Source organism: Symphalangus syndactylus, chromosome 12, assembly GCF_028878055.3.
Source record: "Symphalangus syndactylus isolate Jambi chromosome 12, NHGRI_mSymSyn1-v2.1_pri, whole genome shotgun sequence".
Classification (NCBI taxonomy): Eukaryota; Metazoa; Chordata; class Mammalia; order Primates; family Hylobatidae; genus Symphalangus; species Symphalangus syndactylus.
Window position 1 is genome coordinate 132,850,227 of NC_072441.2, and position 13,805 is coordinate 132,864,031.

The window sequence follows — 13,805 nt, forward strand, 5'->3', positions numbered from 1 at the left end:
CACTACATTGGAATTGTGATAAAACTATGCTCCTCTACGATTCTTGCTTTCTAAATCCCAGTCTTCACCTAAAGAAATCAGTGAAGGCCAAAACTGAATATTAAGGCCACAGGATAAATGCCAGAACAGAGGAGGAAGACAGGGGGGACACTAGAGTACAGTGGGTAGACTCCAGCCTCTGGCAGGGTCAGTTGACTGGATTCTAATGCTGGCTTTGCTTCTTTCCATCTGCATGTCCATGGGACAGTGAATATTTCTTATTTATTTATTTGAGACGGAATCTTGCACCGTCACCCAGGCTGGAGTGCAATGGCCTGATCTCGGCTCACTACAACCTCCGCCTCCTGGGTTCAAGCAATTCTCCTGCTTCAGCCTCCCGAGTAGCTGGGATTACAGGTGTCCACCACCATGCCCGGCTAATTTTTTATATTTTTAGTAGAGACAGGGTTTCACCATGTTGGCCAGGCTGGTCTTTAACTCCTTACCTCAGGTGATCCGCCCACCTCGGCCTCCCAAAGTGTTGGAATTACAGGCGTGAGCCACTGCGTCTAGCCAATAGTGAATATTTCTAAGCCTCACTTTCCAAATCTATAATGTGGAGACAGTAGCACCCCACAATGATAGCTACTCATTCACAAGGCATTTGAGGGTTATATGAGGAAATACCTCATTCACAAGGTATTTGAGGGTTTTTTTTCCTGCAGCTTTTACAAGCCTTGTCCCATGGTGAGAACGGTCATCTGTGAAGGTGGTAGAAATGGAGAATGGTTGGATTTCAAGACTTTAGAGAAAGAACCCACTGGTTTTATGGACAGATCTTGGCTCACTGCAACCTCCACCTCCCCGGGTTCAAGAGATTCTCGTGCCTCAGCCTCTCAAATAGCTGGGATTACAGGCACGTGCCACCACGCCCTGCTAATTTTTTGTATGTTTAGTAGAGATGGGGTTTCACCATGTTGGCCAGGCTGGTTTTTGAACTCCTGACCTCAAGTGATCCACCTGCCTCGGCCTCCCAAAGTGCTGGGATTACAGGCGTGAGCCACAATGCCTGGCCAAACTTCAAATTTAATAAAATCTCAAGACTTTTTTCCCAATTAATCTTGCATATATTTGAGTACCCAGTATACGTCCATACACTTTTCTAGGTGCCAGAGACACAGCAGGAAACAAATATCCTTGTTTCCCTGGAGTACCATTCCAAAGGGAAAAGAGCAAACTTTGTCAGATTAAGGAATAAAGAGAAAAAATAGGCGAAATATAAGACAGTTCAAAGGGGCGACTACAACTTACAGTATTGTGATCCGGCAAGAACTCACTAGGGTGACATAGCAAAGACCTGGAGGGAATGAACCATGTGGGGCTTTTTTGTAGAAACAGGGTCTCACTTTGTTGCCCAGGTTGGTCTCAATCTCCTGGCCTCAAGCAATCCTTCTGCCTTGGCCTCTGCCTCCCGAAGTGCTGGGATTACAGGCATGAGCCACCATGCCCAGTGTCCAGCCCCAAGTGGATATTTGAAGGAGTGTGCCTAACAAAGGGAATAGCATGTGTACATGTATGTTCAGTAAGCTAGGATGGTTGTGTGGTTGATGGAGGGAGTCACTATAGAAGGAGCTAGGTCACATCAAGTCATAATACTTGGTAAGGATTTTCATTGATGAGATAGGAAGCTGTTGCATTAAAAATATAATCTTGGTGGGGTGCAGTACCTCACGTGTGTAATCCCAACACTTTGGAAAGCCATGTCAGGAGCATTGCTTGAGACCAGGAGGTCAGGATTAGCCTGGGCAACAGGAAACCCCATCTCTACAAAAAAATAAAATGATTATTCTGGGCCCTGCACCATAGCTGTAGTCCCAGCTACTCAGTAGATTGAGGCTGCAGTGAGCAATGATTGCTCTGCTGCACTCCAGCCTAGTGTGAGATCCTGACTCTTGAAACTGAGGAACATGGCAGGTGGGTGCGAACAAGAGCTCAGTTTTGAAAATGTTGGCCTTTGAGAGCCCTATTACAATATCCAAGCACAAAGCTGGGCGAGTGGCTCATGCCTATAATCCCAGCACTTTGGGAGGCCAAGGCGGATGGATCACTTGAGGACAGGAGTTGGAGACCACCCTAGCCAACAGTGAAACCCTCTCTACTAAAAATACAAAAAGTGAGCTGGGTGTGGCAGTGCACACCTATTAATTCCAGCTACTCAGGAGGCTGAGGCATGAGAATTGCTTGAACCCAGGAGGCGGAGGTTGCAGTGAGCCGAGATTGCACACCACTGCAATCCAGTCTGGGCAACGGAGTGACTATCTAAAAAAACCCAAAAACCAGGCCGGGTGCGGTGGCTCACACCTGTAATCCCAGCACTTTGGATGGCTGAGAGTGGGCAGATCACCTGAGGTTGGGAGTTCAAGATCAGCCTGACCAACATGGGGAAACCCCATTTCTACTAAAAATACAAAATTATTCAGGCATGATGGTGCATGCCTGTAATCCCAGATACTTGGAAGGCTGAGGCAGGAGAATCGCTTGAACCCGGGAGGTGGAGGTTGCGGTGAGCCAAGATCCCGCCATTGCACTCCAGCTTGGGCAACAAGAGCGAAACTCCGTCTCAAAAAAAAAAAAAAAAAAAAACCCAAAAGGCAAACAAAAAACCCAAGTGCAGGCCGCCAGGTGCAGTAGCTCACGCATGTAATCCCAGCACCTTGGTAGGCCAAGGCAGGCGGATCACGAGGTCAGGAGATCGAGACCATCCTGGCTAACACAGTGAAACCCCGTCTCTACTACAAACACACAAAAAATTAGCCAGGGGTGGTGGCAGGTGCCTGTAGTCTCAGCTACGCGAGGCTGAGGCAGAATGGCGTGAACCCAGGACGCGGAGCTTGCAGTGAGCCGAGATTGTGCCACTGCACTCCAGCCTGGGTGACAGAGCGAGACTGTCTCAAAAAAACAAAAAACCCAAGTGCAAAGCTGGGGGTGGTGGGTTATGCCTGAAACCTAGCACTTTGGGAGGCAAAGGTGGTAAGATTGCTTAAGCCCAAGATTTCAAGACCTGGGCAATGAAGTGAGACCCTGTCTCTACCAAAAAAAATAATTTTTAAAAATGGGTATAGGCCAGGCACGGTGGCTCATGCCTGTAATCCCAGCACTTTGGGAGGCCGAGGCAGGCGGATCATCTGAGGTCAGGAGTTCAACACCAGCCTGACCAACAGGCAGAAACCCTGTCTCTACTAAAAATACAAAATTAGCTAGGTGTGGTGGTGCATGCCTGTAACCCCGGCTGCTTGGGAGGCTGAGGCAAGAGAATCCCTTGAACCCAGGAGGCAGAGGTTGCGGTGAGGCAACATTGCGCCATTGCACTCCAGCCTGGGCAACAAGAGCAAAACTCCGTCTCAAAAACAAAACAAAACAAAAAACAAAAACAAACAAAAAAAAGGGGTGTAGTGCCTATTGTCTCAGCTACTTGGCAGGCTGAGGCAGTATTACTTGAGCCCCGATGTCAAGGCTGCAGTGAACCATGATCATGCCACTGCACTCCAGCCTGGGTGACGGAGACTGTCTCAAAAAAAGAAAAAAAAAAAATCCAAGTGCAGATGTCAAGCAGGTCAGGACTAAAGATAAGTGTTTGACAGGGCAAGTTTAAGTCAATCTCAAAAAAAGAAAAAAAAAAAATCCAAGTGCAGATGTCAAGCAGGTCAGGACTAAAGATAAGTGTTTGACAGGGCAAGTTTAAGTCAAAGAAATGACCCTTGGAGACCAAGCAAGGCAGAAATCACTGTTAATCTTACAATGGGTGCAAGATCCTTAAAACTTTTTAGATGCAATATAAGCCTGAGATTCTAATCATGACTCAGCCAGCACAATATTGCTGAACCCCAAGGCTGGGATACCCCCTCTCATAGCCTCTGCCACAATCCCTATCCCCACCAAAATGTGGTGAGAAATGTTCCCACTACAGACATAGCCCACATAATAAATCTGGCCTTCAGGGACATGGAGTTGAGAACAGGGACTTTACAGTGTGGTGAGCCTGGATCAGGACAGTAGGAGGTAGAGGTAAGGCAAGGGGTTGCAGCCACCCACCCAGATCAGTTTTGCAGGGCAAGGAAATAAAGCAGAGAAAACAGTCAAATATTCAGGCAACACAAATGTGGGAACAAAACAATAAACACCTTTATTACATGGGTGAAGACAAAACAAGGATTTATTTGCCTTTCCGGGCCTTGATTTTCCTAAGATAGAACTCCAACTCTTTGCCCTCTAGCACATAGCCATCTGCTCGGCCACACTGTCCAGGCCTTGAAGCGATGCACGCTGCAAGAGAGTAGGTGATCCTTAGCACAATGACAAGGTGGCCCCACCCAAACCTCTCCACCCCCTTAAGAATCTCTGTGGGTTCAGGTACCCTGGCGGCAAGCATGAAGCCAGCTGTCTCCTCAGACACACTTTATCTTCACTTACTGTCAGTAGCAGAACTGGACAAAGTTTTCATCACTGAGACAGCCCCCTCAGCCTGGGCAGAGACTTCCCCAAATACAAAAACTCTAAGCATGGGCCTATGCAGACTCTTCTACCCAATGCTTCCCATTTCAGCTTCATATGAATAGGGCGACCAAACGTTCCCCTTTGTGCTCGCAGCCTGTTACCAGTGAACCCTTTAGACCGCATGGCTGGCAGTCAAAGGAAGTGAGACAAGGGAAAAGTGCCTCGGCACACTCAATCTCTGAGACTCCCCACCTCCAACACAACAGCCTTCTCACCAAGAAGCTTGCCCTGCTGGAACTGCTCCTCCAGGAGACTGCTGATTTTGGCATTCTTTTTCCTTTCATCATATTTCTTCTGAATTTTTTTAGATCGTTTTTTGTTTAAAATCTCTTCTTCCTCAGGAGTCTGAAAAGGGGATACAAATATATGAGCTCAGGGAAGGCAGGCAGGCCCTGGAAGCCTTCTCGAACCCTGCACACCCCAGTGCTGGCCTTCCTCAGCCTAAAAGGCTCTCATCTCTCTCCCTTCAGTAGCAGAACTGGACAGAGTTTTCATCACGAGAAGGCTGGAGTCAGGGCTGCCCTCCCCACAACCCCTACAGGGAAATAACACGTACCAGCTTGGCTCCCTTCTTGCGGCCCAGGGGCAGCGCATAGTGGGACTCGTACCACTGTCGGTACGGTGTGCTGTCTATGAGCACGATGCAATTCTTCACCAGGGTCTTGGTACGAACCAGCTCGTTATTAGATGCATTGTAGACAACATCGATGATCCTTGTTTTACGAGTACAACCTGCTCACAGGAGAAATTTGGCATCAAGTAAACTGGAGGACAAATGGCCCTGGCACATTCCTCCAGGTTCTTCAGCCCCATGAGGCCTTAAGGAGAAATAAGGGAACTCTCAGCCTTTACTACTGCCACGGGGCATCAGTTCGTCTTCCACAACCCCCTAACCCACGTTTCTAGTGATGTTTGGCAATCTAGTCTTTATCAGCCCCCATCTCTCAGGCTGCAGAGTTCAGAAAGATCAGAGCAGGTCGGGCACGGCGGCTCACGCCCGTAATCCCGGCACTTTAGGAGGTCAAGGCGGGTGGATCACTTGAAGCCAAGAATTTGAAACCAGCCTGGCCAACATGGTGAAACCCCGTCTCTACTAAAAACACAGAAGTAGCCGGGTGTGATGGCACACGCCTCTAATCCCAGCTACTTGGGAGGTTGAGGCAGGAGAGTCACTTGAACCCAGGAGGTGGAGGCTGCAGTGAACCAAGATCACGCCACTGGCACTCCAGCCTGAGCAACAGAGGCCCAATCTCAAAAAAAGAGATTGGAGCAGGACAGCCTGGGTGGAGAGAACTCCCCAGCTACCTTAAGATCTTTCAGCAAGGAGAAACTTCAAATGCCTTGGTCTAAGCCACAGACTACCTGCTAAAAGCACTTGAATCTTTTTTTTTTCTGAGAGAGTCTCGCTGTGTTGCCCAGGCTGGACCCGAACTCCTGACCTCAGGTGATCCGCCCGCCTCGGCCTCCCAAAGTGCCGGGCTTATAGGCGTGAGCCACCGCGCCAGGCCCACTTGGTTAATCTTAAGACGGTTTAGGTGCGTTTTCCCACCCACTCCCAAAGGGCCTCACTCACACTCTGAGCCCCAGGAGAAATTCCCCACGTCCAACCTCAGGGCACGGTATTTCTTGTTACCTCCCCGCACACGGACTGTGTGGATGCGGCGGGGGCCAATCTAGAAAACACAAGGTTACAGGAACTAGGTTACCAAGGAGAGCAAGGCAAGAGAGGGAGAGGAACCTGGGCCGGGAGGAGGCAACAGTCAGTGTAACTATGACAAGTCCTTGCATTGGCAAGTGGCACACAAGTGACCAAGACGGCCACAACCACGCCTAAGGATTCTTTTTCATCACCCTACTTGCCTCCAAGAGGAAAGCCTGACCCCAAATGCTGAAAATTAAGCCTCTGTTATAAAAAAACAAAAGACTAGGGTTCTGACTATTACGCGAGGCGCCACCCTCTCCAGAAGCTCAAGACCCCACACAGTATCCTTCTCTCTGAGACCCTAACCTCCAGGGTTGGGGGCCTGAGGGAGCATTCCCTCTTTGGTACTTACTTATCCAACAGCTAAAGGGGGGGACAGGACACCCAGGCCCTACTACAGAGAAATCAGAGCCCAAGAAAGAACGCACAACGGTCACACGGAGAGACCCGAGCACGCTAGAAAGCGGGGGAAGGCGACCTCCCAGGCGGACAGGCCCACACTCGCACCCACCTTGGTGTTGGCAGCTGGGCGCCCCAACTCATACTTCCGTTTCTTGTGGTAGGGCTTTCTCTTGCCCCCGGTTTTGCGGCGCTTGTGCCAGTTGTCCCGAGAGATGCCTGCATGTGGAAGCGGGGAAGGAAGCTTGAGCCACTGTGACTCAGTGCTAGCTACTCGCCAGCTCCCGACCGCCGCGCCGGACCGGCCGCGCACGCTCAGCTCTCCAAGGTTGGCTTCCCCACCGCGCACTCGGGAGTATGCAGCATTACCGAGTTGTCATCATACACGTGCGGCCAGGCCGGGGCCTCCTCCTCGCGGCAGCCATGTTGGCGCCGCTCGGAGCCCGCAGCCCGCGGCCCGGAATCCGGAGCCCAGAGCCTTCGCAGCCCCCAGAGAGGGGCTAGGCGGCCGAAACCCGAGGGCCACCACTCCTCGTGGCTGTCCCTGGCCGGGGGTCGGGGCGTCTGGACTCCTCAGTAGGCTGCGAAGCAGGATGAGGCCTGATTGAGCTCAATCCCCCATCACCCGCCTCAATGCAGAGCGACACTCACCCATAGCTCGGCGCTGGCTGGAAAGAGAAACCGCAAAGATTCACGGTCCGGTTTGTAAAACGCCGTCCCACCCCCTTTACTTACGTTGTTTCTGAGCGCCGAAACAACGTCGGGCCACGAGGCTTACGTGTCAGCTGCCGCGCCTAGGGCCACGAGACCTGGGAGGGTCTCGCAGGCTGCCGACCTCTCCTGACCTCCGCCGACTCGCCTCCGACCTTGGGCTGGGGGAAGGGGGTCTGCGGCGTCGGCAGATCTGGGCGTGTTGAGACTAGTTTCAGAGGCTGCTGCGGTCGTTTAGGATGAGATGTGGTTGCGGCTGCGTTGAAAAAGAGTGGAAGGGGGCTGGGCACGGTGGCTCATGCTTGCCAGCACTTTGGGAGGCCGAGGCGGGCGGATCACGAGGTCAGGAGATCGAGACCACGGTGAAACCCCGTCTCTACTAAAAATACAAAAAATTAGCCGGGCGTGGTGGCAGGCGCCTGTAGTCCCAGCTACTCGGAGAGGCTGAGGCAGGAGAATGGAGTGAACCCGGGAGGCGGAGCTTGCAGTGAGCCGAGATCGCGTCACTGCACTCCAGCCTGGGCGACAGAGCGAGACTCTGTCTCAAAAAAAAAAAAAAAAAAAGAAAAAGAGTGGAAGGGAATGGAATTGGAAACGAGTGTGGACTTGGGTTTTGTTTTGAAGGGTTTGGTGGTAGATAGGACATGGGGATTGAGGGAGAGGGCGGTGTCAAGGATTCCTAAGATTCTCACTTGATCAGTCGCATAAATATTGGGGCCATTTACTGAGATGGGGTAGGCTAAGGTAGGAGCTCTTCTGGACACGTTCATTTTGAGATCTTGCTAAGTCATGTAAGTGGGACTGACTGATAGGAAGCTGAATATTAATGACTGGTCATCCTTATAAGGGATCTGCACTGAAGATGTTATTTTGGGAATCGTTGGCTTATAAATGGTAATTAAAGCCACCAGAATGAAACGAACTTAGGAAGAGAGTATAAAGGAGGGATCAGCTAACTTTTTTTTCTGAGCTAGAAGGATATATATTTTTTAATTAAAATGTTTAGGCCTGGCGCGGTGGCTCACGCCTGTAATCTCAGCACTTTCGGGAGGAGGAGGCGGGTGGATCACGAGGTCAGGAGTTCGAGACCAGCCTGGCCAACATGGTGAAACCGTGTATCTACTAAAAAAATACAAAATTTAGTTGAGCATGGTGGCGCACACCTGTAATCCCAGCTACTCAGGGAGGCTGAGGCAGGAGAATCGCTTGAACCAGGGCGTCGGAGGTTGTGGTGAGCCGAGATCGCACCACTGCACTCCAGTCTGGCGACAGCGAAACTCAGTCTCAAAACAAAACAAAACAGACAAAATTAGCTGGGCGTGGTGGCGGGCGCCTGTAATCCCAGCAACTGCGTCGGGAGGCTGAAGAAGGAGAATCGCTTGAACCGGGAGGTGGAGGTTCCAGTGAGCCGAGATGGCACCAATGCACTCACTCCAGCCTGGGTGACAGAGTAAAACTCTGTCTCAAAAAAATAAAATACACAAGTTATTATTGATTATAGTCACCCTGTTTTGCTATCAAATAGTAGGTCTTATTTATTCTGATATTTTATTTTTGTATACATTGGCCATCCCCACTCCCCCCTGCCCTCCCACTACCCTTTCTAGCCTCTGGTAACCATCCTTCTACTCTCTAGGACCATGAGTTCAATTGTTTTGATTTTTAGATCCCACAAATAAGTGAGAACATGCGATTCTCTTTGCATGCGTCTTTCTGTGCCCAGCTTATTTCACTTAACATAATGACCTTCAGTTCTACCCATGCTGTTGCAAATGACGGGATCTCATTCTTTTTTATGGCTGAATAGTAATCCATTGTGTATATGTACCACATTTTACCCATTCATCTTTTTTTTTCTTCTTTTTGAGACAGAGTCTCACTGTCACCCAGGCTGCAGTGCAGTGGCATGATCTCAACTCACTGCAACCTCTGCCTCCCAGTTCAAGCAATTCTGCCTCAGCCTCCTGAGTAGTTGGGATTACAGGCATGTGCCACCACGCTCGGCTAATTTTTGTATTTTTAGTAGAGACGGGGTTTCACTATGTTGGCCAAGCTGGTCTCAAACTCTTGACCTTAGGTGATCTGCCCACCTCAGCCTCCCAAAGTGCTAGGATTACAGGCGTGAGCAACCACGCCCGGTGCCATTCGTCTTTTTTAACTTTAATTTTAATTTTAAATTTTTTTGAGACAGTCTTGCTCTGTCGCCCAGGCTGGAGTGCAGTGGTGCGATGTTGGCTCGCTGCAACCTACATCTCCTGGGTTCAAGCAATTCTCCTGCCTCAGCTTGCCAAGTAGCTGGGGTTACAGGCATGGGCCACCATGCCTGGCAAATTTTTGTATCTGTAGTAGAGATGGGGGTTTCACCATGTTGGCCAGGCTGGTCTTGAACTCCTGACCTCAAGTGATGCCTGCCTAGGCCTCCCAAAGTGCTGGGATTACAGGCGTGAGCCACTGCGCCCAGCCTGATTTCCTTTCTTTTGAGTAATATACCCAGCAGTGTAGGAACCTCCAAACTGTTCTCCATGGTGGTTGTACTAATTTACATTCCCAACAAGAGTGTACGAGCGTTCCCTTTTCTCCACATCCTCGCCAGCATTTGTGATTGCCTGTGTTTTAGAAATAAGCCATTTGAACTGGGGTGAGATGATATCTCACAGTAGTTTTGATTTGCATTTCTCTGATGATCAATGATGTTGAGCACCTTACATGTGCCTGTTTGCCGTCTGTATGTCTTCTTTTGAGAAATGTCTATTCAAATCTTTTGCCTATTTTTTGATCAGATTATTAGTTTTTTCCTGTAGAGCTGAGCTCCTTCTATATTCTGGTTATTAATCCCTTGCCAGATGGGTAGTTTGCAAATATTTTCTCCCATTCTGTGGGTTGTCTCTTTACTTTGTTGATTGTATCCTTTGCTGTGCAGAAGCTTTTTAACTTGATGTGATCCCATTTGTCCATTTTTTGCTTTGGTTGCCTGTGCTTATGGGGTATTGCTCAAGGAACTTTTGCCCAGACCAATATCCTGGAGATTTCCCCCAATGTTTTCTTGTAGTAGTTTCATAGTTTGAGGTCTTAGATTTAAGTCTTTAATCCATTTTGATTTGATTTTTGTGCAGTGCTGTACATGTTCAGAGAAACTTCCCTAGCAACAAACTATAGAAATCATCCCTATAGTGTTTAACATTTCTTTTTTTTTTTTTTAACAGCAAAAGCAAGATTTTATTAAAGTGAGGAAGCACTCCACAGGGTGGGTGTGGGCCCCAGCAAGCTGCCCAAGGACCCGGTTACAACGTTTTCTGGGTTTTAAGTACTCCTTTTGAGGTCCCTATCAGCTACCACTTATCTGAATGAAGGATTTGGTCCTTAGCTAATCAAAGGTTGAGGCGAATTGGTACTCCATGCAGATGAAGGCATGGCCTGTGCTTGGCCCACGGCCACTCCAAGGCACTCTCCTTTTCTATCAGAGAACTGGTGCAAGGGGGAGGGTTGTGGCGACAGTCGTCTTTGATCCTTTGCTACTTGGGTGAACATTTCTTATAAAGAATATGTAGGAGGCCAGGGGCGGTGGCTCATGCCTGTAATGCCAGCATGTCGGGAGGCTGAGGCAAGTGGATCACGAGGTCAAGAGATCAAGACCATCCTGGCCAACATGTTGAAACCCTGTCTGTATTAAAAATACAAAAATTAGCTGGGTGTGGTGGCGCGCACCTGTAGTCCCAGCTACTTGGGAGGCTGAGGCAGGAGAATCTCTTGAACCCGGGAGGCGGAGGTTGCAGTGAGCCGAGACCACGCCATCGCACTCCAGCCTGGTGACAGAGCGAGACTTCGTCTCAAAAAATAAAATATGTAGGAGCCAGACATGGTGGTATGCGCCTGTAGTCCTAGCTACTTGGGAAGTTGAGGCTGTAGGATTGCTTGAGCCTGAAATTCGAGGTTACAGTGAGCTATGATCATGCCACTGCACTCCAGCCTGGGCAACAGAGCAAGACCTTGTCTCAAAAAAAAAAAAGAGGGCCGGGCGTGGTGGCTCATGCTTGTAATCCCAGCACTTTGGGAGGCCGAGGCGGGCAGATCACAAGGTCAGGAGATCAAGACCATCCTGGCTAACACGGTGAAACCCTGTCTCTACTAAAAACACAAAAAATTAGCCGGGCGTGATGGCGGGCGCCTGCAGTCCCAGCTGCTCAGGAGGCTGAGGCAGGAGAATGGCGCAAACCCGGGAGGCGGAGCTTGCAGTGAGCCGAGATCACGCCACTGCACTCCAGCCTGGGCGACAGAGCGAGACTCCATCTCAAAAAAAAAAAAAAGAAAAGAAAAGAATTGACCTAAGCAGACTCTCCAGCTGGCTATTAAAAAGAAAAAAAAAAAAACGAAATACAAGAAAAAAGCATAGGTCCAAGGCTTTAGGAATGTCTACATTTCGGCTGGGTGCAGTGGCTCACGACTGTAATCTCAGCACTTTGGGAGGCCAAGATGGGCAGATCACCTGTGGTCAGGAGTTCGAGACCAGTCTGACCAACACGCGAAACCCCATCTCTACTAAAAATACAAAATTATCTAGGCATGGTGGCACATGCCTGTAATCCCAGCAACTCAGGAGGCTGAGGCAGGAGAATCACTTGAATCCAGGAGGCAGAGGTTGCAGTGAGCTGAGATCGCACCATTGCACTCCAGCCTGGGCAACAAGAGTGAAACTCCATCCCCCCCCCCAAAAAAAGGAATGTCGTCATTTCAAGGCCAGATAGAGAAAAACAGCTGGCAAAGGACACAGAAAGAGAAATTAGAGTGACTAGAGGAAAGCCAGCACAGGGTGCTGCCATAGCTTAATGCTGCTGTGAATGCTAGTTAAAATGAGACTAAAAAGGCCAGTGCAGTGGCTCACGCCTGTAATCCAGCACTTGGGGATGCCGAGGGGGCAGATCACCTGAGGTTAGGAGTTCGAGACCAGCCTGGCCAACATGGCAAAACCCCATCTCTACTAAAAATACAAAAATTACCTGGGTGCAGTGGTGGACACCTGTAGTCCCAGCTACTCTGGAGGCTGAGGCAGGAGAATCACTTGAACCTGGGGGGCAGAGGTTGCAGTGAGCCGAGATCATTCCACTGCACTCTAGTCTGGACGACAAGAGCGAAACTCCATCTCAAGGAAAAAAAAAAAAGGTGATTATTGGATTTAGTAACCTGAAAGTCCTTGGTGATATTGGTGAGAGCAGTTTCTGTACAGTACAGTGGGAAAAAACTTGAAATAGAATGGGAAGTTAAAAAATCCAATGTATGTAGACAACTATTTTGAGAGGTATGACTTTAAAGGGGAAAGAATTAGGTTGTTGGCTGGAAAGGAATGTAGAGCAGAAGGGTAGTTTTTTTGTTTTGTTTTGTTTTTGAGATGGAGTCTCGCTCTGTTGCCCAGGCTGGAGTGCAGTGGTGCAATCTTGCCTCACTGCAAGCTCCGCCTCCCTGGTTCATGCCATTCTCCTGCCTCAGCCTCCTGAGTAGCTGGGACTACAGGTGCCCAAAACCATGCCCAGCTAATTTTTTGTATTTTTAGTAGAGATGGGGTTTCACCGTGTTAGCCAGGATGGTCTCGATCTCCTGACCTCGTGATCCGCCTGCCTCAGCCTCCCAAAGTGCTGGGATTACAGGTTTGAGCCACCACACCCGGCCACAGAAAGGTAGTTTTATAAGGGAGTAAACTGATGAGTAGCTTGTACTACACTTGGCTGCAGATCCTGTGGAAGAAATTCTCTTAACTTTATCCCTTTTTTTTTTTTTTTGAGACGGAGTTTTGCTCTTGTCCCCCAGGCTGGACTGCAATGGCGTGATGTCAGCTCACTGCAACCTCTGCCTCCCAGATTCAAGTGATTCTCCTGCCCCAGCCTCCCGAGTAGCTGGGATTACAGGCATGTGCCACCACACCCGGCTAATTTTTGTGTGTGTGTGTTTTTTTTTTTTTTTTTTTTTTTTAGTAGAGACGGTGTTTCTCCATGTTGTTCAGGCTGGTCTTGAACTCCCAACCTCAGGTGATCCGCCTGCCACAGCCTCCCAAAGTGCTGGGATCACAGGCGTAAGCCACCACATCCAGCCTTTTTTTTTTTTTTTTTTTTTTTTTTAAATTTTAGACACAGGGTCTCATTATACTGCTCAGGCCAGAGTTCTGAGTCTGCTTTCTAAAGCAGCAACACTCTCTCATCTTTCTCTACCCACTTACTACCTATCATTTGTTTACATGCACATTATCTGTTTTCTCCACTGAAATACAATGTGCATAAGGGTAGAAACTTAGTCTTATTCACTGCCATATTTCTAACACCCATACATAGAATAATGCTTGCTATTTAATAAGTACTCAATGATTTTTTTTTTTTTTTGGAGACGGAATCTTGTTCTGTCGCCCAGGCTGGAGTGCAGTGGCACGATCTCAGCTCACTGCAAGCTCCGCCTCCCAGGTTCACACCATTCTCCT

The 13,805-nt window shown here is 49.1% G+C and overlaps 1 protein-coding gene and 4 non-coding genes across 5 annotated transcripts; all 5 read right to left on the reverse strand.

Moving 5' to 3' along the window:
* Window positions 1–4,139: 4,139 nt before the first annotated feature.
* RPS8 (ribosomal protein S8) lies at window positions 4,140–7,628 on the reverse strand. Its single transcript, XM_055255108.2, has 6 exons — window positions 7,286–7,628; window positions 6,747–6,853; window positions 6,107–6,206; window positions 5,090–5,265; window positions 4,749–4,878; window positions 4,140–4,302 (listed from the first exon to the last, which is right to left on the reverse strand). Exons 1-6 carry the CDS (start codon window positions 7,287–7,289, stop codon window positions 4,193–4,195), a joined length of 627 nt encoding a protein of 208 aa, XP_055111083.1. The 5' UTR covers window positions 7,290–7,628; the 3' UTR covers window positions 4,140–4,192.
* Window positions 4,420–4,488, reverse strand: LOC129469302 (small nucleolar RNA SNORD38). The gene has a single exon (XR_008652990.1). It is a non-coding gene; the product is annotated as a small nucleolar RNA SNORD38 (small nucleolar RNA).
* LOC129469303 (small nucleolar RNA SNORD38) lies at window positions 4,966–5,035 on the reverse strand. Its single transcript, XR_008652992.1, has one exon. It is a non-coding gene; the product is annotated as a small nucleolar RNA SNORD38 (small nucleolar RNA).
* On the reverse strand, window positions 6,288–6,391 carry LOC129469305 (small nucleolar RNA SNORD46). The gene has a single exon (XR_008652994.1). It is a non-coding gene; the product is annotated as a small nucleolar RNA SNORD46 (small nucleolar RNA).
* Window positions 6,943–7,022, reverse strand: LOC129469297 (small nucleolar RNA SNORD55/SNORD39). The gene has a single exon (XR_008652986.1). It is a non-coding gene; the product is annotated as a small nucleolar RNA SNORD55/SNORD39 (small nucleolar RNA).
* Window positions 7,629–13,805: the final 6,177 nt, after the last annotated feature.

What these genes read in the sequence shown, in the direction of transcription:
- RPS8 (XM_055255108.2), bottom strand. An exon ending in GCCCAGCTGCCAACACCAAG is followed by an intron (nt 6,207 to 6,746) that starts GTGGGTGCGAGT and finishes TGTGTTTTCTAG; the next exon opens with ATTGGCCCCCGCCGCATCCA. An exon ending in TTTCTCCTGGGGCTCAGAGT is followed by an intron (nt 5,266 to 6,106) that starts GTGAGTGAGGCC and finishes TCCTGTGAGCAG; the next exon opens with GTTGTACTCGTAAAACAAGG.